The sequence below is a fragment of the Danio rerio genome, chromosome 13 (genome assembly GCF_049306965.1).
Source record: "Danio rerio strain Tuebingen ecotype United States chromosome 13, GRCz12tu, whole genome shotgun sequence".
Classification (NCBI taxonomy): Eukaryota; Metazoa; Chordata; class Actinopteri; order Cypriniformes; family Danionidae; genus Danio; species Danio rerio.
Window position 1 is genome coordinate 11,320,992 of NC_133188.1, and position 25,945 is coordinate 11,346,936.

The following is a 25,945-nucleotide window of genomic DNA, read 5'->3' on the forward strand; positions in this document are numbered from 1 at the left end:
GAATGCCGATGCACCTCTTAACCTCTCTGAGCTTCTCTGTCCCTACTAGGGATGCAACAATACAGTTAGCCCACGGTTCAATACATACCTCGGCTTTTTAACACGGTTTTAGGTTTGGTTCTCATGGCTTGACACTTGTTTTTTTTATTCTACAGGCAATAGGAACAGTAAGAGGTTAAGGAGAAAACAAATAAAAACGATTTATTGCAATACTCATTTTGTTTTACTTAAAAGCCAATAAAAGTACACTTGTTCCTTGTGTATTGTATGTAAAAAAAAATTAACACTGAAATCTCTAAGCTGCTGGTAGCCTATGTACAAACTGGGTAACACAAATTCCTACATTTTGAAAATAAACATACATGTGAAGTTAATATAGAAAAATTGGCCATTTCAAATAAACATATTTGTACTTAATTAAACATTAATAAACCATCCTAATTATCTCTGTGCTGAAAAAATGCGAGACTGTAGTCTAACCCGGACCGAGTGCTTTTATAAAAGGACAAAAGCCCACATTTCCAATCATCGAAAATGGCTGCAAATCTTTAGCAATAAACACCCGCACTGCCTTTGTTATTTTTGTGTTTCTCTGAACCAGTTGGGTATGTTTGCTTGAAAGATTCAGCGAGGGATTGTTGCTATTTGGATAACTTTATTACCTTCTCTGCTATCCTGCCTTCAGACAGTGATATTGCTGGGTGATGGCGCTGCAGATGTGCAGTAATGGTTATACCTGTAAAACAATGCTTGCACACAGTTATTTTTTGTTCACCGGTTTTTCTTTTATTGGCATTATACTTACCGGCAAAACCGAAATGTCCTCACACCGCAGATTTGAAAGACCCTGGAACTTTCTCGTACTGTTGCCTCACTTCGCCGGTGCTTCCTTATACTGTTGCCTCAACCTCGCTTCACCGCTGCTCGCCATGTTAATGTGTGGAATGATGGTTAAGCACCCCCTAACTACAGAACATAGTGATTGGATATTTACTTGCAGGAAGGAGTTTCCTCATCTCAGCTCATGAACTTACAAGCACCTTCAATTCGGGGAGATAGAAAACGCACATAAATTATTTAAACACAAAACCCAAATAAAATTAGCATGCCATGCTTCTGCTAATCACAATGCAGGATTTCTATTAGTGTCTACAGTTAACTTTCCAAACTCTCCAAATAAACCAACTCCCTTGGTCAGAAATCATTACAGAAAACCACAATTCACAAGCGCGTATTGAACCGTGGAGGTCGTGCCGAACAGTTCAATAATATATTGAGAACCGTGGCATCCCTAGTCCCTTCATACCTTCTCGTATGCTCAGGTCAGCCAACCAGCTCCTCCTGAGTGTGCCCAGGACCGGTTGAAAGCTCAGAGGGGATCAGGGTTTGCTGTGGCCGCACCTAAATTGTGGAATGGGCTGCCGTTGTATATTAGACAAGCCTCTTTTGTTACTGTTTTAAATCTCTTCTTAAAACCCACTTGTTCAATTTGGCTTTTAGCACAGTGTGAGATGTTGACATGTTATGTTTGTTTATTTGTATTTTAAAGTATCTGCTACTCTTTGCTTTACTCTCTATTGTCAGCACTTTGGTCAACTGTGTTGTTTTAAAGTGCATTATAAATAAAGTTGAATATATTGGAGCTGTAGCACAAGGCTTACCAATGACAAGATCAAGGTCCAATAGCAAGGTCTTTGTTCCCAATAAAATTCCCATGCCATGCTTCTGCTAATTACAATGCAGGATTTCTATTAGTCTCTACAGTTAACTCTCCAAATAAACCAACTCCCTTGGTCAGAAATCATTGCAAAAAATCATTGAACTTCAGTATTTGGATGGCTGTGATCGAGCAATGTAAAAGTGCAATCTAAAGTCTCCTCATTGGATACTCATAACTTCACAAAATGTAGTGAATATATTCAATAATTTTAAAGCAGCAGCTACACAGGTTGAAAATGTATATATTTCTTTCTATAAATCTCTCTATTAATTATTTTAAATTGCTTTTCATCAGCAATTAGGCAAAGTTGATCAAATAAACTCAAGTGATTTCATTCTATAAGTAAAGTGTAAACTCTTCAACACTTGTTTCTGACCCTCAGAGGCCTTTGATATCCTGAAGGAAGTGGATAGCAAAGGAATTGTCCCGGGCCCTGCTATATATGATGCCATCATTAAAGCACTGCTGGCTAAAGGCAACATAGAGGATGCCATCTCTGTCAAGGACATGTAAGTCTGTCATGGCATTCAATATTTCTGTCTTTGCATGGTAAAGATGTTCAAAACGTGGCCTGCCAAGTTACAGGTTTTAAGGTCACCGGCGGTAGCCATTATACTCATTTTGTGCCATATCAAGAAATCTTCTTGAGTTGAAACGGATGAACGCAGATAAGCTCCTACTAGCTGAACACACACACATGCATATATGCGAAGCGAGCAGTCTTATGATTTAAGCTTTTTCAACGTTACTAGATAATCTCTTGAGTTCTCAGAAGAGCTCGACAAGATGCAATAATAACAGGCCTTTGTCGATTAGTAATAGATCTTTGCATTGTATTAGAGCTTGCGCTGGTGATCTTTGATTTATCCATAAAGCTCAGAGGGTTTACTGGGTCCTATTATACTTCAGATGATATGTCCTCATGAAAGAAACCCATCGCCCCTTTAATCATGTGCGTGCTTCCAGGAAGTGTTCGAAAAAGTATCTGTACAGGGCTATCACACAATACTGTTGCTATTGCACTCTGTGTTATCTCACTGTTCATTGACTTTAAATGCATGTACGCAGGGCCTAAATTAAGCTGTAGCTTCAAGCATCAAATTCGAAAATGGGGATTGGGGAATGTATCAAACATTGTGACTTTATAATTATTATTCCTAACACATTGACATTATAGGCCAATTATTGAATTGCAAAGGCTGTTTTGTAAAGAAATAAATGCATAAGTGCTATGTGTGCGACTGAGTTCATTCAGTTTTAAAGAAACTCATGCACAGAAGCAACCTGACTGCAAAATGGAAATATTTTCTAACACTTACATATTCTTTTTTTTTATGATTGACTCGAAATTACATTTTAAGACAATTTGATTTTATATTAAATCGAGGTATCACAATTATTTTTATAAAAATAATAAATACATTATTATTTATTATTATTAAAATGCGCTTTGGTTCGATCTCTGTATTACTCTGCCTGACTGCCTGTCTGGGTTTCAATCATGGTAGTGACAGAATGAACACAGAGACTGGACAGCCTTACCCAATATTTAACCCAATGCATGAAGTTGTGGGCATGCATCGCAGAGCTAGTGCAAATACAACAAATACAAGCATTTAAGTGTCTTAAGTTGTGTATTTTTCTTTTGTTAATACCCTTGCATCAAACGTGCTTTGGTCCACTCTCTCACGCTACTCCATCACTGCCTGACGAGGGCATTTACATTCAGACTAATGCAACAAGTAAAATCCTACATGACTTCACGCTTTACTAAGTCACGTCTGTGTGGATTGTCAAGACATATTTCCTTATCAAGTCGATAATCTCGATCTCTCAAAATGTTTGAAGGACGTAAAAACCTGCCATGTGAAAAACCGCGCCCATCTTAGTTTGAACCACACTGATCTATGTTTGGTTTGAACACGAGCAGACATGAGTAGCTAAGCCTGTAGCTGTGAAAAGTGAAGTACCCACCCCCATGACGTCATTTAGCGGACCTAGTTGAAACCCAGTCAGGCAGCATAATACAGAGAGTGGTGCAAAGCACATCAAATGATCAGTTTTTAAAAGGGGGGAAAAGAAAAATAGAATGAATATGTTATTTTATAATAGACACACATCTGGTGCATGTTTTTGCTCCTGCTATACGACCACAACCTTACGCATTGGGTTAAATTAGGCTTTACAGTTTCCATGTTCAGTCCTTTACTTCCACTGTAACTTTTTAAGAAATTGGCAGCAGTATTACAACCTGTCATTCAATCAGAAGAAGACAAAGTCAAAGCCGAGCTGACAGCTGACCTTTCCCAGGCTCAGCAAAACTTGCAAAAAATACCTCTGTATTCCTGCAACTGCAATATTTACACACACATATATATATATATATATATATATATATATATATATATATATATATATATATATATATATATATATATATATATATATATATATATATATATATTAAATCTTCTGCAACGATATTTAACTCGTGAATTAGTTTAACATTTATTCACACCTTGTTGACCAATTTATGTATGGCATGGCCATTAAAAATAGAGTTCCTTAACCAGATGGTTTTTCAAGTTACTTATAAAGCGAATGTTACTTCAGTCATGTTGTTGTAATGTTTAAATTTACTAGTTACACAATTTTAAAAAATCGTAATCGTGAATCGGTCAAACTTTTTTTTTTGCCATATTGCACAGACCTAATTACAGATAGACAATAGCCCCTTTCACACATACAGACCTTTCCGTTGTATGTGTGAACAGGTCCTTTTTGAAAATACCGGTAAATTCGTTCTGACTATTTTCCGGAAAGAGAAGTTGTAACATTACCGGCAATTTGCCGGAATGCTGCGCTGTGTGAGTGCAGAAGGAAGATTGCCATAATAAGCGCGTGCACGTCTAGAACGTGCTGACGTGAGACGTCTGCTTTAGCCAATCACAACAGTCAGACGCATTTACGTCCGCACGGTTTGTGAGAATAAAAGCCTTTGAATATTTTTCCAGACACATTTAGCTGCTAGATGTTAGTCAGATCACGTTTATATGTTCTTCTTGATGCCAACTGTGTAAATAATCATCGATGAGATGCTTATGATAAGCCGTTGTTTGTTTACCTTCAAGCTTTGCGTGTGCCTGTGAAACAGCCTGTGAGCGCCTGCACACGCACATATTATGAACATCTCGACATGCGAAAGTGATCCTGCGAAAGTTGTTCACAATATTGATCATCCACAGAGTTTGTAATTTAGTCAAATGTTTACAAATACAAGCGCAGCCATTTAAAGCTCATTTGTGGTGAATGATGTCAGAATTTACCGGTATTTTGGAATGGATGTGTGAATGCTCTTTTCCGGAAAATTTCCGTAACGTCCTCGCCTGTGTGAACAGCAGTTTTTTTAAATTTACCGGTAAAGTCGTTCCGGAAATTTTCCAGATATTTACCGGTATCAATGTGTGAAAGGGGCTAATGTATTGTAAGTTGCGTTCTAAGGAAGATATTATGTATAAAACACATGAACTCTGTCAGCATCACAGTTGTCTATAAATGTCAACTGTCTCTTACTCTTACTAGTCTTTTTTTTTTACAGCTCTTAATATGAAGCATTTATAAAACACTAGATTACACTTTTTCCCCAAAAGCCACACACTCTTTTCCCTATGCTTTTTTTCAGATGCGCTAATATTAAACTTTTGTATATTAATATTAACGCACCATAGCCAGGGCCAGACGGAATCTGCGAACGTTTTTTGCTATTTCTGCGGAGAATTTTGGTAAAAAATCTGCGGATTTCTGCGGAATTATTTTGGGAGTATCCAGCGGAGTATCATAATTAAACCCTTAATATATTAAATAAAAAGAAATAAATTACTGAATAAAAACGAAATAAATTCAGATTTACACATTTACTCAAGTTAAAAAACAGAATTAATAATGGGCTAAAAATCTGCAGAAATCAGCGAAATTCTCGAGCGGTGTTGTCGCGCGCCTACTGAAGGAGGGGAGGGAGGGTGTGTCGCGAGGACACTTTGGATCATTTTGGAAGGGCACTTTCTATCCAAGACTAAAAAGGGCATGTGCACTGCACTGGTTGAGCCCTATGTGTGCACGTGCCTGATCCCCAGTCTCCTCATGTTTTGTGGGGGTTTTATGATGCGCTGATGGTCGTGGGGAGTGGAGAACATGAGTCTGATTCCAGCGACGCTCCAGGGACAGACGAGTCTTCGCTGAGGCCATCTTCCAGCCTAAACCACGGCAAATGAAGCTCTGCACAAGGCTTTTGGTCAGCGGAGAAATTAAAATGGTCGTGCCCAACTGAGTCTGGTTCTCTCAAGGTTTTTTTTTTCTTCACTCCCATCAGGTGAAGTTTTTTTCCCTCTCCGCTGTCACCACTGCCTCGCATGGTTCAGGATTGGTAGAGCTACGCATCGATGAATTGGCTCTTCAGTGTTTGAACTCTCAGTAATGATTAAATCACACTGAACTGAGCTAAACTGAACTGAACTGAACTTAAACACTAAAACCTGAACCACACTGTTCCAGTTACTGAACCACACTGTTCCAGTTACTATGACCATTTATGTGAAGCTGCTTTGACACAATCTACATTGTAAAAGCGCTATACAAATAAAGCTGAATTGAATTGAATCCTTTAAGCTAAATACTAGAATCTCGCAAAATAAGTAACGATATCTCGTACTGTCATCGCAGCAAAGAAAAAACGTTTCTAATTAGTTAATGGAAATTTGTTATTAAAACTATTATGTTTAAAATTATTTTGAGAAAAAATCTCTGCATTAAGCAGCACTTTATCAATATTGAGAAAAGGATGGCTAATAATTTTCTCCTCCTGTATAGAACAAATTATCAGCAGCATACCACACCAAGATCAAACAGCAAGCCTGCTATATAGACTAAAATCTCAAAATTTATCTAAATAATTGTTTCATTATAATAAAACCATGTTTGTTGTTTATTACTTAAAAGGTGTGTGTGGTAGAATGCAAGCAGATGTTTGGCTCTACATTGGTTTGGCCAGCAGCTTCTTTAAGACCAGATTAAGAGGATTGGGGATGGAAGAGAGAAGCGAGAGATGGGATTGTCCAGCACTTAGAGGACCAGGCGAGAGTAAGGAAAAGGACACGAGGATTTTCTTAGGATTGATAAGAGTAACTCTGACTCTGGTCGCTGGGCCAATCTGCCGTATATGAGCGACTGTTGGCGGCTCACGCTGGAGATAAGAAACGGCGGCTGATGCTCAATTGGGGCGACCGGATTAATCTGGTCAGTGAGGGTTATAAAAAAAGAAGACTTTGATTGAGGTTTAAGTGACGAAAACGGACGGTCGAGGGAGCATCCAGATTTGTAGGATTTATTGAGTCTCACACACATGCATGCACACAATTTCACGATGTCCACAGTGAAGAAATGGCTCTCGGCATCAACACCCATATATAACAACAACATGATGTTTTATTCATAAACACGACTACAGTTCTCAAACTACAGTTGGGTTCAACTAAAACTCTTTTTGTCTTCTCAGTGCTGTCGGTCATATTCCGTCATTCATTTTAAGTGACGTGGCCAACAACCTACTCATAATCTCTCATGTGAAGAAATGCCAGATGAAAGGTGAGTTGGACTTGAGTACACCAAGGTTTCTTCCCAGCTTTACTTCTGTTAAACTTGACCACACAATCTCCTCCTGGTCTTAGATTCTGTGCAGGTTCTTCGGGATATGTTAAAGGCTGACCAGATGCCCAGTCAATTGGCCATCACTCGACTGGTTCAGGGTCTCGCTGATGAGGGAAATCTAAAGGATATCCAGGAGGTGGAGGCCATGACGAAAGCTTTTGGCTCCTTCAATCTGTCCAATATGTTATTTGTCAACAATACAGCTCTTGCTCTTTTAAACAAGTAAGTTTCTTGCCGATGAAAGTATCACTGTTATTTCTCATGATCACGTAAGTTGTCTTGCACCGTTTATGCCTCTGTCACCTCAAATGGCTTGAAATGTAATGAAAAAAAAACATTATTTGTAGTCATTCTGAGCATTTTGAGTTACAATTTATGCTCTGGAAATATATTGTCAGTCCAGTGGTACTATGATTTTTAATGAAGGATGTTCCTTTTACCAACCAAAGTAGGCTACATTCATTTGATTCTAAATAAATCCTAAAAAAAAAAACTGTGATATAGTGAGAGAATAATTTTGTTTAAAAGTTTTATTTTATTTTTTTTTATTGTATTTTAAAATCTAATTTATTCATGTGATAGAAAATACGAATTGATAGAAACAATTACTCAGGTCTTTAGTGTCGCTTAAAACCTTCAGAATTTGTTTTAATATGAAGATTTTGTGATCAAAAAACATTTTTAGATGTTATAAGCCAGGGGTGTCCAAACTTGGTCCTGTAGGGCCAGTGTCCTAGAGAGTTTAGCTCCAACCCTAATCAAACACACCTGAATGATCTAATCAAGCGTACAAGACATACTAGAGACTTCCTTGCAGGTGTGTTGAAGCAAGTTGCAGCTTAACTCAGCAGGACACTGACCCTCAAGGACCGAGCTTGGACATCCCTGTTATAAGCACTGAAAAGAGTTACGCCTTAATGCAGGGGTGGCCAACCCTGTTCCTGGAGATCGACCTTCCTACAGATTTCAGTTGCAACCTACATCAAACACACCTGCCTGTAATTATCAAGTGCTGTTCAGGTCCTTGTTAATTGGTTCAGGTGTGTTCGGTCAGGGTAGAAGCTGAACTATGCAGGAAGGTAGATCTACAAGAACTGGTTGAGCACCCCTGCCTTAATGTTTTGATGGAAATCATGATTTTTTGTTTAGGCTAATAAGTTGAAGGGTTAGTTCACCCAAAAATAAAAATTGTTATTAACTACTCACCCTCATGTTGTTTCAGACCCCTGAGACCTTTGTTCCTTTGTTCAACTCAAAATAAGATATTCAGTCATTCGTTTTCTTTTTGGCTTCGTTAATTTTTATTAATCAGGGGTTTGCCACAGTGGAATGAATCCCCAACTTATCCAGCATGTTTTACGCAGCGGATGCCCTTTCAGCTGCAACCTATCGCTGGGAAACACCCATACACTCGCATTCACACACACATACACTACATACAATTTAGTTCATTCAATTCACCTATAGTACATGTCTTTGGATTTTTGTGGAAAACTGGAGCTCCCGCAGGAAACCCATGTGAACACGGAAAGAACATGCAATCTCCACACAGAAATGCCAACTGAGCCAGCCAAGGCTCGAACTAGCAACCATCTTGCTGTGAGGTGACATCGCTACTCACTGTGTTGCCCTAAAATAAGATTTTTTAGATTTAATTTATAATTTAGAGCTCCCTCATTCATAAAAATGGCTAAAACATTCTTGCTATTGTCAAGCTACAAGAATAATTTTGTAAATATATCATTTTGAGAATAATTCAACATTTTCTTCTCCTTAGTGTCAGTATAGGGTGAGCATTCACAAGCTCTAGGCACTGATGCATGCCCTGGATGCCCAAACCCATTTTTCTCTGTTTGAAGCACAGCACTAGCGCATGCAAGGTATACATCAGCAGTGTGGCGGAGCATGACACGTGAGAGTGTGCACTATACCAAAGTCCCTGTAAGGCAGGGGTGTCCAAACTTGGTCCTGGAGGGCCGGTGTCCTGTAGATTTTAGCTCCAACTTGCTTCAACACACCTGCAGGATGTTTCTAGAAAGCCTAGTAAGAGCTTGAATAGCTAGCCCAGGTGTGTCTGATTGGAAATGGTTAGAACTAAACTTTACAGGACACCGGCCCTCCAGGACCGAGTTTGGACATGCCTGCTGTAAGGCATGTTTTTGGGCGGTATGCTCTGGCGTTCTGTTGAATGGGGAAACATCAAATTCTCCTAAACTGTTTGCCAAGCTTATGATCACATTAAATATTTTGAATCTCCAATAAGGTTAAACAGCAACTGTCTCATAAGTCTCATTTCTAAATGCACTGTGACTACTTCTATATTGTTGATTAGCTGCTGGGCATTTCACTCTGTCTCGCGCTGAAGGCTGTCAGTGTCGACCAATCGCAGCACGCTGTCATTGGTCCAATCAGCGCAGATTAGCTTCACGCTAAGGAGGGGTTTGGGAACAAAGAAATCACTGAATGATTCATATGGGAGGCGCTGGGATAATTAGGTAAAAATAAATGCAGATTATAAGACCATTTAAGTGTTTTTTGACCTTGCATGCATACTAGACTGTTGTTGGAGACTTTTACAACCAAAATATGACCCTATTTCATGTATAATAGGGGCTCTTTAAAAGCACAGATTGCAGGCTTTATTTGATATATTTCTTATGTCTGTGATGCAAGTATTTGCTGCGATTCCAGTGCGTTTGTTGACCACCAAACTGTCGCAAAAGCACAGGTCTGGTCTGAGTTCTCTCCTATAGAAACATAAGTCTGGATCGATCAATGATTGGCTCCCTTATTAGTAGGCGGGGCTTCATTCACCATATTGACCATTACACTTTCCCATTCAAAACTATATGAGTGGCACCTCTTGTATATTCTATAGTCTTTGACTTTACTGACACTGAGGAAAGTCTATTGAATAAGTCATTATTATTGTTTTATGTGCACACAAAAGTATTCTCATAGCTTAATAATTCTACCGATTAAACTGGAAATGGTATATGGTCTATTTTGATGATGTTTTATGATATTTTTCTGCACTTTGAACATCTCTGGAACCTTGCTGTTATGGAGGATGAGAGAGCTCTCTGATTTAATTTCAAAAATCTGAATTTTTTTTCTTAAAAGAAATGAAGTTCTTGGAGGTTGTGCAACAACAAATGGGGGTAAATACTAAGATAAGTTTTATTTTTGAGTGATCTAACTATTTAATTTAATTCCAAATGTTTATTTTCTTTCCTTTTTTTAAAGCATTAGATTTTTAAAAAAGTAAAATGTCCAGACTTTCATTCAGTTGTGTACTTGCACTTCTACACTAGTTCCTACTACCATAGAAATATGTCAATCTTTCTAAATGTATTCAGGTTTTCATGCTAAAATTGCACATTGCATTTCCAGTTTAAGGAAGACATCGAAAATGTGCACTGTTGATGTACCTGAAATGATTGGGGATGAAGAAATAATGACCTCGACGCCCTGTCAACTACCAAAATGCCCTGTTATCATGTCAGCATTGCCATTCCCTATAATACAACTACAAGTCTCTTTGCCACTCGAGCAAGGCTCACAATACTAAAAATGAGCAGTCAGTCAGATGTTTTTAAAGTGGATGCGCAGTTAAATGAAATGCAGCAAAATTCAGCACCACATACCTGACGGCTTGAGGAAAGCAGATGACATGGAGGTTAAGATTGTGATTGACAAAGACTTGATTACAGACTTATTGTTATCTCGGAAACTCTGAACCACACGCTCTGCATTTCTAAAAACTCAACGCTAGCAGACTGTCTGGCGGGCGAGATTAGATTCTGTCTGCATAAACTTCTTTTTTGTGAGCAAACAAATTCATGAAAAGAGCAACAAACCGGCTTTGTTTTTGGTAAATACCATGAAATGTGACCTTTTAGAGCTTTAACCTTGACTTAAAATTGGTGTCGTCAAAGGTTTGTTGTAATACAAGGGAGCGGCCTTTTCTCGCACCTCAATTTCATCTTCCTGTTCTTTCATCGTATCGTACCTTTCCTCCGTTCTCTCTCTTCCCCACATTATTATTAAAGGCTCAGATCTGCTGTGATGGCTATGACTTTGTATTCTGAATAATTCACAATGGGCCGCACTAATGTGGTGGCCGAGTTCCGGAGCCCCGTCTCGCCTCTTAACCAGTCAGTTTGGCTCAGTTGCACACAGCACACGTGTCAGTGTTGCTCAGGTCCGCCGGGAGGTCAGAGTTCACCCCCGACAGGACGTAGATGCACAATCAGCCATTAGGAACGCTTTGCTCTTCCGCTGTCCTATGCTGTCTCTAGACTTTGGGAATGGTGGGGAATGACAATCTGTGGCTGGGATGCAAATATTAATGCAGGCCATGAAAGTTTTATGCACTTACTGTTCTGCAAATGAAGGTCGGGGGAGGCAGAAATCGAATGGAAATTTTTTTACATGACCATTTGCTGGCTTTTAGTTACCCAACTTCTTCTGGTTCTTAACATTTCTGGATTTCTTTCTTCTGTTGAACATGATACAAGATATTCTGAAAATTTTGGGGAAAAGCAGCCATTGAACATCCATAGTAGAAACAAAAATACTATATTTTTCCACCATTCTTTAGTATATATTTTTTTGTGTTCAACGGATGAAAGAAGCTTAAACTGTTTTGGAAGTGTTCGAATAAGTCTTTGAATTTTACAGAATTACAGAAATGAACAACGGGTTTTCAAAAACGTGTGTATTTCCTAAGAACTTCATGTCCGCTGGGTCATAAAAAGCTTTAAATGTCTTAAATTTCAATAACTTAAAATGTTAGGCTTTACAAATTCACTAAAATATTGTGTTGTAGGTATTAACCACTTAAACTCTGTGGACTCGGTACCGGGTCCATGACACCATCGACTTTCGCTTTCAGATTTAAAGGGCTAGGGTTGCACCAGACCCCTGTAAGTGGTGTCGTTTGAAAGTGTAGAATCTATATTTTATGCAATCATGCATCAATTTGGTTTTTATTCTACTGTATAAAAGTTATTTACACTTAAGTACACAGTATTTTGGATACCCGAGCTGGGTATTTTACATTGGTTCATTTTCATATTTTTTTTATATGACACATGTACAAGTTATAGCTCAAATGAAAGCTCTTGCCTGTGCTCATACAGTTCTTTTTACTGAATTATATTCATATGCCAAACAGTTGTTGAATGAATTGTGGTGTTTCCATGGCACAGAAATGTAAACAATACATTCATGATCAATAAGCAGCCCCAGATAGCACAGACAGCTGTCATCTCTCACCTTATGCTGCCCTTCAGGGCCATTCTCCTCTGTTTTTGAGGTGATGTGCATAAGTAATCCTTTTATATGTCTGATGTGGTCCAAACACAGTGAATTATGTTTGATCAAACAAAAGAATAGTGAAATATGTAAACATGGATCCGTCTCTGTGGCTTTTACAGCACCTCTCATCAGTTGGAATGCAATAACTTTTGCATAGATTATGGTAGAGACCTTTGCCTTTTTTCCTATGATTACAGACATGTGCAGGAACCACCAAAATTAATTACAGCACGCTAGACCACACAGAACCTAAAAGGTACACTTTCAAATTTGATATTTATAAAAAAATACAAAAAGCACCTCTTTTTTTAGGTGTTTATTATAACACAGACGACATTTATTTATACGACAGTTATTTTAAACACTTTCAATAGTGTTTTATGAAAATTCAAAGGGTTTTCTTTAAAATGATACCAAATTTTTGCATTTACACCTCTTTATATGGATTTGGGAAGCTTTTAAATTTAGGTAGGCAAAATCTAGGCGGAAATCCCCAAATAGCAGCAGAGTTTAAGTGGTTGAATAATTTTAAACAGGTTCTGCATACTTTGCTTAAATGATCTAAGATGACTTGGGAGGTCTTGGATCTTTTAATCTTGATAACTAATCTCTGGCTAATGTGGTTCGTCAAACAAGTTTGCAAATCAGATGAACTGATCTGAGATCGCTGCATGTGCTGTTGATCTGAGATCACTGCGTGTGTTGTGAAGGACAGATTTATGGATCCTCAATTCTGATCAGCAATGCAATGATTGGCACAGCACAGCAACATAATGACATCATCTGAATAATTTAAATTATCTATGTGAGCAAATTTACATCCAATTCGTAGTAAACTGTAAAATAACTTCACACCTTTGTTTTGAGCTGCAGGCTTTACACTTCATGTCAAGAGTATTTAACAGTTTATTTAGTCTTACATTTAGGATTTTTTTTTGTTATAGTAGCCTATTCAAATTTCTTTATAACTGGCTGTTATATTACTTTTGCATCAAAGTATTTTGATATTAGTAAAGGTGGTTGCAACTTTTGCGAAGCATCAAATCACCATCATATTAGCTGTCAAAACATGTACATGCATAAATTATTATTTAAAAAAACAACAACTGTCTTATAGGCTATGTGCGTGTCTATTATCATACACAAATTGTACTAAATTTGGTACCTTAAATCGTACGCGTTTGTATCTAAAAAATCCATATTAATAAAGGCTCTCTTTGAACACCTTGTGGAGAACCACCCTGTGACAGTCTTTGTACTTTTATTTCGAAGTGCAGATTGCAGATCAAATCGCCAATAATCAAATCCAGCTAATTGAGTAATTCACTTCTGAAGACTGGCCCCAGGTCGTAATTTTGCTTTATCTAAGTAAATCTGTTCAATCAAGCCAATGTCCATACAATAACCAACAATACATCACAGTAAAACATTATTTTTTATTGCAGAGATACAACTCAACTGCTGTTTTTCTTTAACCCTGTGTAAGCCTAAAATATCATTCCTAATGGTCTTAATAGGTTCTTAAAAACAAATCTAAATTTAACTTGATGAAACCTGCAGGAGACGCTTGAAAATGTTTCCAAGAATTTCAATGGTCGCCTGTTATAGTCAATAGTATCTGGATGCAGCCTTTATGATGCAAGTTGACATTGCATCACTCAGCGATACAATGTCAGACACAATGCACTCAAATGGAGCTAGTGACGTCACGGTGAGGGGTGGTGTTAGGTGAGCCTAATAAAAAGCATTGGATGCAGCTTAGATTGCACTGCACCAGATCTGCATCCAGACCCCTCTCGTTATAGTTGGAGCATCAACATTAGTTTCATGCCTCTCTAAGATATTAGTGTTTTGAATAAATCAATATTTTAAAATGTTAATATATATTTGTGAGTCCTAACATTTGTAAAAACGTAACTACTTTTACATGGATTAGGAGTTTTATTTATTCTTGCCATTAATACAGATATAAAGTTGAAGTCAGAAATATTATCCCTGCATTGAATTTATTTTATTTTTTAAATATTTCCCAAATTATGTTTTACAGAGCATGGAAATTTTCACAGTATGTCTGATAATATTTTTTCTTTTAAAGAAAGTTTTATTTGTTTTATTTCGGCTAGAAATAAAGCAGTTTTTAACTTTTTAAAATCCTTTATTAGGTCAAAATTATTAGCCCTTTTAAGCTATATTTTTTTCGATAGTCTACAGAACAAAACATCGTTACATAATAACTTGCCTAATTACCCTATATCTGCACTACTAATCTACTAATGCTTATATATTATTGTATTTACCTATATAAAGTTATTGTACATCAGCACACTAATGTTTGTGCCACATTACTTTAATTTTTTATACATTCTTGTATCTTTGTAATGCTTAATCCATCAGTATGTGCAAGCTCTTTAGTCACAGTACAATTTCAAAAGCTAAAATATAATTGTTGTTATTGTTATTTGCATATGTAACAGAAAAATCTATATATTTTAAAGGTTGAATGTTGCACTTTATTTCTGACTTCAAAATTAAAATATAAAGACGGTCAAACTGAGAAGTCTCTAATGAGGAAAGAATCTGCATTAAAGCACTTCACGATGCTGGATGGTCATGCTTTTTAATGTGACTGGTGGTCGAATAAGTTTGTCTTTAAAAGGTCTTTCTTTCTCTCTCTCTCTCTCTCTCTTTCTCTCTCTCTCTCTCTCTCTCTCTCTCTCTCTCTCTCTCTCTCTGCAGTGGAGACGTGGACAGTGCAGTGGACATGTTGCAAACCTTTTACACCGAGAACACTGAGAGGCAGAACAACAGTATTGCTCACGTCTTCCGGAAAGTTTTAAACGCTAATAATGATGCCGCAATGGATAAATGTAAGTTTCACACACACACACACACACACACACACACATACACACACCACCTATTTATTTTTTTTTTTTTACTGGGCCTCACTTAGTGAGCAAATCGGCAAACTCTACAAAAATTCTAGAATGTTGTATTGACATACTCAAAAAGGAATGTCTGTGTACCCTAAAAAATTGATAGTGGAATCTTATTGCTGCTGTAATGTTATATGCACCATTTAAGACTGGGCACTCCACCTGTGATAAGTTGATCTACTGTCCTGAATTGTAATTGTCCAATATCATTTCTGCACTTTTTTGTGACCGTGAAAAGGGTCACTTAAAGGGATAGTTCACCCAAAAAGAAAATTGACTCACTATTTACTCTCCTAGTGGTTCAAAACCTTCAAGAATTTCTTTCTTTTCTTGAACTCAAAAGAAGATATTTTGAAGAACACTGAATACCTGTAACCATGACTCCTATAGTAGGAAAAACAATGCAAGTCATACTATGGAAGACGATGGTTACAGATTTTAATCTTCTATCAAAATATCATCTTTTGTCTTCAGCAGAAGAAATGAACTCTTGAAGCTTTGAAACAACTAAAGGGTGAGTAAATAATCACTAGATTTAGATTTTTGGGTGAACTATACCTTTAATAAACAAAATACAAATAAAAAAGCTTACATTTCTGATTTTAGTCAGTCCCATCAAGAACAATTAACAACTATTAGAACACTTCAAGATAGTCTTTCACAAATGTATTTTAATATATTGACAATTCAAGTTTACATTTTTCATCTATCGATGATTATTAATTTGGTGAGATATATTTTTATTTATTTTCTAATTGGCAAATGAGCAGCGTCATTTATCATTCATGGTAAAAACTACAACAGTATCTGATCATATTTGAAGCTCCTCCAGTTTTCATTCTTGATTAATGAAATTGTTCTCACCAACTTGTGCCAGTCCCGTTCAATCATCCCTGCCTTTAGTATTCAGCAGAGAGCAGTGACCTGGTTCGATCATCCTTACTTATTTTAAAGGGCACGATGTTGAAAATCATTTTGTATTTTTAAATTTTGTTGCTGTTTGGACAGAACTGTGGGTTGGTGGGTCATATTGGAGGAATAGAAAGACGATAAGTCTCTTTGTTTTTTATTTTCCTGATGGTAAAATATGACCCAAGTACCTCCCACTTTGAAGCCCACTACAACGTGACATAGGAGTGTGCTTTCCCTGCTCACCGAATTGTAATAGAGATGTTAAAATTGCTACGTAATTCATCACCACAGCCGCATAGTGTCAGTACAATTATAAAAGAAGAAGCTTCATTCCCAGTTTGTGGATATTACATCAGGTTTGTTTTGTACATTAACACAATGGATGTCCATACAGCAGTGGATATTAATGTGTATCCTAACAAATTTTCCCTGCAAAAACAGTGCAAAGCTAATTGTCTATGTGTGTGCACAACAAATATATCAAATAACCATCTGGAAAGATCTCACTTTAGTAAGGCAGGTCTGCTTCATTCTTGTCTGTCACTATGCTTTTTATCTACACAAAGGCTACACGCATCAGAGAAATACAGAGAGATCTCTGTGACTCTGACTCGCACGTGAAAATGGTGGATGGAGAGAACTAGCTTATTTGCGTTAACCTCTTAAGTCCCAAAGTGTTTTTTACATGCATTTTTTATTTCTCTTTGCTATTTGGGTTTATTGGGACCTAATTAGAATGAAAACCTAAGTCCTCTTTTCATATGATATACTTTTAGAAAAGAATGATGTTCATATGTGGAATCGTGGTTCGAATTTACATAAAACTTTTTCCTGACTGTTTTTTTATGTATTTATAACATGGAATTTTTTTTTTAACTTTCTTTGACTATCACAGAGCAAAGACAACATCTTTGCCCATTTTGGACAGTTAAAAATAGTGTTTGGGACATTTCATATGCTGCAAAACAGTTGCAGGATGACACTGCATGTCTGGAACAAAATATAAAACATTTAAAGTATTTTAAATAGCCACTTAAGAGCTCAAATGTGCTGTCCACATATGTGGACACTCAAGCCCTTAGAGGTTAAAGGCACAGGCAACAAAAACAGCTAAAATGTCCTGACAGCTCAAATTTCCCAGATGCAAAAAGATATAATAAATAGTCTGATGGGTATTTTGAGCTAAAACTTTACAGACACTTTTTAAAGACTCAGACTTAAATCTAAGATCTAAAATAAATGCCCTTTAAAGTAAATGCTTACAGGACTGAGGTGACTGTCAGTTAAGGAACTCACATCCTGAAATCCAAAATATGAGCTTTTTAAACCGCAGCAACTTAAAACGTTAAATTTATCTTTATTAGAAGTTTATGTCAACTGAAAGTGTCCTAAATCGTTATTTCAGAATGTTGATGTAGTTCTGACAGAAAAACAATATCGAGTAATGCCATCATTTTCTTTTTGAGCATCATTTTCTTGTAGCAAACTAAGAGTAAAAGGGTAGCAAATGGTCAAATTTGATTGAAGATTACCAAAACTCAAATAAATTCAGTGAATTAAGCTGCAAAGATTAATTGTTCACCTCAAGAATAACAAATTCTCTAGCACAACAGCCTTCAGATGCACTGCTTGACTTAAAACTCATTCAAGGACTCCTAAAGTCGAACAGACACAACTGATGCACACTTTTACACAACCAGTGTTTTTGGGTTCTTCTAAACTGACTTGAGTTATGTTAGGAGAAACATTACAGCAGCCCACTGATGTGTTGTAACACAGTAATCACCGCTGTACGCTTGTGATTGATTGACATCTCTCTCTGCGTCCAGTGAGTGCCATGGCGGAACGGCTCTGCAATCAGTTTGCCTCCTACAGAGCGGCTACTGACCTCTTCCTGGTTTACGTGGACACGGGCAGGACAGAAGAAGCCAAATTCCTTCTGCAGGTACAGTCTCTCACAAACCCAGAAATGCAAGAGGACTTTGTGACCTTGCTGAATGTATTTTGAGTTAGTTTTGAAGCCAGCTGACCCTTTTGCTAACTACAATTCCGCCACAAGTGATCGCCGCTCCTTTTGACCTCTCGCTTTCTCATATTTTAATCATCCACTGCTTTTTATGCGCTTAGATTGACTTGTACTAGCAAGATCTTCCCTTTTCCCTCTTTGGAAAAGCACTTTAGTGTGTTGAGGAACAAAAATGTCTGCATTAAGCTACCGCTAAACCCGAGAGCGAGTCAAATCCTTTGAGATGTTAAAATAACAAGAAGCTTTCCTGAGATGGAATGCTAAATATCCAAAGATGTTTTTTTTTTTTACTTGAAGTTTTAGATCAGCACGTTCAGTTGTTATAGGTGTCAGAATGGCATCAGAGTTGCCAAGTCTCAAGAGTGAAGCTGCTGGACTGTAGTTTTAATTGCTCTGATTGTTATGAAGGCGCTTTGTTCATTTTAATATAGCAGCCGCTTAAAAGCCTCCCAGGCCCCTTGGCTTTTAATTCAGCAGATGCACAGACACACATACAGCCTTCACGACTGGCTTGTAATGCGACCTCATTGCCACTGAACCCAGAGGAAGCGCAGGGCGGTCCAGCAGTTTCACACACATACTAACAAGACGAGATGACGTTTTCCGTTAGAAGAAGTACAGACTTTTTTTTAAAGCAACATAGACATTGAATACAAATGTGTAATGTATATAAGATGATATTATTTATTTACACATGCAGAAGTTGTGTGTTATCATTTGAACTAGGGCTTCAATTTGTAATTGAACTGTTTAACTTTTTAATTGCAAAAATTAATCGATGAAATTTGTAGTAATCGATGCTTTGTTTAAAAACTTATACATTTAATGCTTCGCTTCCTGCTTGTAAAATGATTATTTAATTTTCTCATTATAATATTTTAATTAACATGCAATATGTAGCTTGTTTTTAATTTATCCTTCAATTATATTATTAGTTAAATCCATCATTTAAATGTAGAATATAGTGCAGTAGCTTATATGTTTATTGCAATAAGCAACATAAAGTGTGTGCCTGCGATTAGCTTTTATACAATCTTTACTGCTCTGTTGCATTTCAGTCACAAACCCCTCAAAGAAAATGGAAAAAACCTCATCTGATTAATCAGTTAATCAATCAATTACAGTGGTATATTAATGGATTATTACAATTATCAGTAGCTGCAGCCCTAATTTGAACACAGAAGAAGATACTGAGCAGAATGTTGGTAACCAGACAGTTGATGGTACACATTGCAAGGGTGTAGATTTGCTCTTGACAATGGTGGGGACATGCATCTCTATAGTGCATGCATAGAACAGCACAGATTCGCTTTCATGTTTTTAAAAACATGATTAAAGGCTTTTAAACACTTAATAAAATGAAAAACAACTAATAAAATACAGCCCATGCTGCAAAAGTCAATTTACATGATTTAACTCCAATCTGGCTTTGAGGAGGTATGAATGTAGAGAGATTTAGAGTGGCATGTGACACAATTTAACCATTTTATCCTGATTATCATTTTTCATAATCATGAAAGTCAAAATCGAAACTGAATTTCAATTATTACACAGCCTTCGTTATTATTGTTAAGGTGGACTCCAAGTGAACTTGACTTGAAAAACTAGACTCTTTGAAAAGTTGTCCACACCTTACAGTGAAGGAGAACTGGAAAAATTTATTGTTTTGCTGCTTCTCACATTCAACAGCATTAATAGTCCTAGCTAATCACACTGTTCTTGTTTTGTGGGAGGGAGGACCTGAAAAGAAAATGTGATTTAACCCTTTCTGCATGTCTAGGTTACTAAGGGTTGACGGAGCATTACTTTACTTTGAAGGTGATTAAATTATTGGCAGGGACATTTCAATAATTGTTGGGTATTAGTAGAGACGCATCCCTTCTATCCATGCCAACTCTAAGCCCTTGACACATTGGCTTCTGTAAAAAAGGTACTATTAAAAACTATGGCTTCCATGAACTGCATGGTTGCTAATGTTCTTACTAACATACAAATATCTTCTATTGCCTTGAAGAATGAAACTTGTTTGATAAAAAGTGTAAGGTGAGTAAATGATAAAAGAATTTGTATTTTGAGTGAATCGTCCACCCAAAAATTATTCCTAAAAAATCGTCTACTCACTCTGATGTTCTAAACCTGTGAAGCTTTTGGGGGACAAAACAGAAAACCTGTCTGTATAAACACACACACATAAACACCAAGCACACACACACAGACAAAGCTCTCTCTCTCATTCGCGCGCACACACAAACACTCTCACACACACACACAGAGCAACAAACAAGCTTAGCACAGCATCGCACTGTCTCATTCACTAACACATAAGCGTGCTCGCTCGCTCGGGAGTCGGGAGCGATATTGCTAGACGGCCCTCTCTCGTCCACAACAGCCGTGGGAATGCAGACCTCTACTGTGTTGCACGCTGTATGTGAGGTCATTTTCAAAAACCCATTATAGGGGCTCTTTAAATTTTTGAGAAAGCTAAGCCTTTAAAATATTGAACTAAAATTCCAGATTTTTCCGTAATTATCTAAAGATGCTATATCTCGCAAAATTACTTTTTATAGTATTCAAATTTTTTGCCTTTTATAAATATTTCCTTATTAATAAATGTAGTTAATAATTTCTTGTGCCTATTTTTTAAGAATAAATCTGTTAGAAGGACTCGTAATTGAATACTATGATAAAAAGCTTCAGTACTTTTTCCATCATTTTTCTCTCATACTTCTATCTATAATATGAGCTTCACAGTTCTGTGCTTAAATGGTTCACTTGCATCGTAAGTGCTTCAATATTCCATGATTTTAAAAATGCCCATTATACCGTACCACAAATGCATGCGATATAAATTACCAATGTACAGTTTTGTCCTTGCTTGCTTTAAAGATTGCCAGAATATCCATAAAATGCCCGATCCATTCATACCTGCTAACATTGCCTTTCTAACAAAAACGGTCTCAAGGTTATTGAGCCTCCGAGCCCTACAGTTTCTGTACAGCCTCGTTTACCCTTCCAGAAATTCACCGTGCCTTCGTTTAACTTGCGTTATATTGTCCTGATTAAAGAGTGTGGAAATTGCACACCGACGCTTGAAAGCTCAGGAGCACGCCGATGCAATTCAAAGCCTTTATACGGCTAAGTGTAGATAATTGTACTTTAAATTGGGCGGACACTGTACATTTTAATTTTCATAAAGAAATAAGTGGTTATTTGCCTGACTCCCCTATTAGCTGTATAATTAACCCTCAACTATAGAGCACTGCGCTGAGTGCTAAAGGATGAAATGGAAGATGGATACGCTCAAAAACACACGTTCCCGTCATGCTGTTGTACACACACACACCTCTGTATGCTCCGTATTTTTACTGCCTGCTGTGTGGATTCAAGTAAATGGCAAGGGTTATGTTTTGCTCAAGGGCAGATACTGTGAACACGCTCAGGCGTTTTGATATGCGATAAATGTTTGTGTTGAGAGTTTTGAGGTCTCTTGTGTTTCTCTGATTGCTTTAGCGCTGTGCGGCTGTCGGCGAGCAGAAGGACTTACTGTTCTCCTATGTGTTACGAGCGTCCCAGCAGCCCGGACAGGTAAACAGAAGCTGTTTGTTTTTATATAGTCCATGCTTTTTGTTTAATTTATGCATGAGTTTTGATCGGAGGAGGAGAATGTTGCACTAAATGGGGACATAGTATGTGAATTAATTAATAAATACTGAATTAATAGCTTGAAGTTGTTTATGAATAATGATGGTTGATTGTCTTTTTGCAGGCTGCTAAAGTCATGAGTCTTATGGAACTGATTCCTGACATTCGAGAGAAGGAGGATATTTATTCGCAGCTGATGAAATGCCATGGTAAGACCACCATTTGGCAGGGGGATTTACAGTACAGAACTGTGCATCGGTGGTCCAATGTGGCAGTATAAATGTTGTTACAAAACATTTGAAGTTAAGGGTTTAAGGAAAATCTGTGTCCACAAAAAACAAAGATGTACCACTTATCTCTGAGTTGTTGATAATAGCATCAAATCAGCATATTAAAATGATTTCTGACAGATCATATGATTTATGGTGATGGGATTTGAGAGAAATTAACAAATAATATATATTTTTTTTTATTTTACCATTTAATATATTAATATGATACTTAAAAAAATAGAACTAAAATAATATTTCATAATATACAATTTTAATTGAAATAATAAAATTGCAGTTTTGATCCTGAAAAGAAAAATAATAAGCTGTACAACTTATTTTAGTCATTAATAATAGTTTCTTGAGCATGAAATCAGCATATTTGGATGATTTCTGAAGGATGTTGGTAGTTGTTATGCTAACAATTCAGAAATGTATAAAAACAATTATTAAAAATAATTTAAAGATGTATTTAAATAATATTATTGTAGTTTGGATCCTGTAAAAAATGCACTTTAGTGTCGCCAGATCAGTATATTATTATGATTTCTGAAAGATCTTGTGAGATTCAGGCTTAAATTATGTAATTATTTACCTTTATTTTGTTACATTTTTTAAATATTTAAATATAAAACTTATTTGAAATGTAAGAGATAAAGTACGTCCAAGAGGTTGTTATCCCAGAATAAATTTGTATAAGAATGATGGGCTTTATTCTGTAAAAAACAACTGTCCTGGATATGTAATGTAATGTGTATTTATATAGCGCAGTTATTGTGTATGGCCATAGACCAGCTATTGGTGGAGTGGAGAGACAGTGATAGAGCCTATTCAGTGAATGGGAATGATTAGGAGGCCATGATGAGTAAGGGCCGATGAAGAAAATTTGGCCACGGCACCGGGTGTACACCCCTATTCTTTACGAGAAGTGCCATGGGATTTTTAATGACCACAGACAGTCAGGACCTCAGTTTAAAAGCTCATCCAAAAGACGCCACTCACTAGCTATGTTTAGCATAAATTTTGAAAATGCGCATAAAAAACATAGTGTAGGATAAGATATTTTATTCAATAAGAAAATATGCGCATAAACTACGATGGAAACACTTTTACCGCACAAATTTGAAACCACACATTAAAAAAGGTCATGTGATTTTGTTATAAGAGTGAATGTGATGATGAAAATGTTTGTAAATGGACAAACCAGAAAGCTGAGCACACTGTAAACCATTTGAACTGTTGTTTTGATTATTCTAAAATGCCTTACCGTTTAAGTATTAGTGTTATGTTTTTAATGACCTCTAGAATCAAGAGCGCCTGTGATCTGCGTCTGACACCTTCAAACGCCACAGCGTGTTCACTTCGTATCAGGATTGCCTGCAAGTTATTTATTAGATGAAGAAAAGATTGACACAGCTTCTCCTGCTGCAGCAAATTCTGTTTTTATTGTTGATATTTGGCACCAGTTAGTCAGGAAGTGGCGATTTTGTTCTTTGTGACTCGTTGGATGGAAATGCTGCCTTATTCGCACATCTTTTATGTGATATTCCAGTTTTGCGCATAAAGTTCATTCGCATTTTTGGATGGAAACATAGCTAATGACACTATAGTGTCCCCTTCACTATACAGACCGCAGGTTGAGTGACCCCTGCTGGCTTCACTAACACCACTTCCAACAACAATTTAGTTTTCCCATGTGTCCCATCCAGGTACTGACCAGGCTTAGCCCTGCTTAGCTTAAGTGAGTAACCGGTCTCGGGTTGCAAGGTGGTATGGCTGGGGCTGGATATGCTCTATTCTGCTTATCACAAATAAAAATGGCTACTTGCCACAAAACATAAAACTAAGACACAAAACATTGTTCTGAGCCATAATAGTTTATTAAGTCTTTGAATGTAATTTAACGCAAAGCTGACAAACACAAAAACAGCTGATGGAGTATAACATTGCACTAACTTGCGTATTATTCAGTCACAAGATGGCTCCAAACAGTTAAAAACTCAAAGCTGGCTGAGTAAAACATTCAGTACGTGGCTACATTTTATTTATTCACAAGACAGCAACAAACAGCCCAAACCAGTCAAAAACACCACAGTGTGACAAGCAGACACAAATAAATGTGGATGCAAATATATGGAATTGAACATATTCACTGACGGTCAAGGTGATTTGAAGTTTCCAGGTGATCCTGCGTTGTTTAGAGGTTGTTAACTGGGAATAACATACCTTGGAATCTTATGTAATGCACCTTGGAATCTCAAGTAATGCACAGTTTGCTGTGAGGCTTAGGCTTTGAGGTAGATTTATGGTATAGGCCGATAGAAAAATACTGTTTTAATAGTTTAAAAACAGGCAAAACCTAAGATATGTCCCCACAATTCACAAACATAAGTATATTATTGTAAAGAAACACTCTAGTCTCCTAGTAAACAGTTGAATTTTCCTTTTTTACAATCAGTTCAGCCGATCTCTGCGACTGGTAGGAGCACTTTTATCTTAGCTTAGCATAATTCATTAAATCGGATTAGATGATTAGCATCTCGCACAAAAAAAAAATAAAAAATTCAACAGAGTTTGGATATTTGTCCTATTTTAAGCTTAACACTTCTGCAGCTACAATATGTACTAGGATGTATGGAAAACAAAAACTCCTACTTTCTAATGAATACTTGTATTAAATAAAATAAATAAAAAAACATTTAAAAGATAATACTTTTAGTTTGGAATGTTAGCATGTTAGTAGTTAGCACACAGTGTTTCAAGTCATATTAAATACTCTATTGAATAGTGTGTACAAACACTATTGTTCAGCACATGCACAGATCATTTAGAGACTCTTTGGATTAAAGGCAACAATCTTGTAAATAATGTTACATTTCTTGCGGTATGCTAACAGCTACATGCTACACACTGTGAACATTAGCCTGTTTGATCCGCTTCACTGTAGCAAACCTATGAATTTAATAGTCAGACAATTAAAAATGCAACAAGCAGAACACATTTAGTAACTCACAGGAGGCACGCTTGCTAATACAAACACATGTTCCCTAATGAGGGGCTACTCTGTATCCAGCCTACCGTGAGAAGTTTGACACGTTTCAGTACTTCTCTACTGCATCACTATTTGATGAGGTCTGATGGGTGCAGGATGTTTAACAGAGCTTTTTTTTTTCCCTTCTTCTCAGGTTTGGATCAGGATCTGGCCTCAGCGAAGGCTCTGTATGAGCGCATGCAGGTCGAGGGGGTGAGGATTGATGAGTTGACGCTCAAGAGACTGGCTAAACTATACAGAGATTCTGGAGAACCCGTTCCCTTCGAAGAGCCTGCGGTAATCATCCACATCAACTAACACTTAATACACATTGAGCATGACCTTGTCATTATTATTAATATTAATATTACATTTGTTATGTAA

General features: G+C 37.0%; 1 protein-coding gene across 2 annotated transcripts in view; it reads left to right on the plus strand.

Annotated features, from left to right (window-relative positions):
- lrpprc (leucine-rich pentatricopeptide repeat containing) overlaps window positions 1–25,945 on the plus strand; it is a 124,211-nt gene that overhangs the window by 89,675 nt on the left and 8,591 nt on the right. The window contains exons 30-37 of one of the 2 annotated variants that reach the window (XR_012388563.1): window positions 2,069–2,229; window positions 7,272–7,360; window positions 7,444–7,645; window positions 15,482–15,612; window positions 18,423–18,538; window positions 22,130–22,204; window positions 22,386–22,470; window positions 25,716–25,858. Coding sequence is in view for 1 of the 2 variants with exons in the window: in NM_001142592.1 (NP_001136064.1) it covers window positions 2,103–2,229; window positions 7,272–7,360; window positions 7,444–7,645; window positions 15,482–15,612; window positions 18,423–18,538; window positions 22,130–22,204; window positions 22,386–22,470; window positions 25,716–25,858 (968 nt within the window). In the remaining variant the exon portion in view is untranslated. The remainder of the gene's footprint in view (window positions 1–2,068; window positions 2,230–7,271; window positions 7,361–7,443; window positions 7,646–15,481; window positions 15,613–18,422; window positions 18,539–22,129; window positions 22,205–22,385; window positions 22,471–25,715; window positions 25,859–25,945) is intronic. The other variant, NM_001142592.1, reaches the window with a different exon arrangement.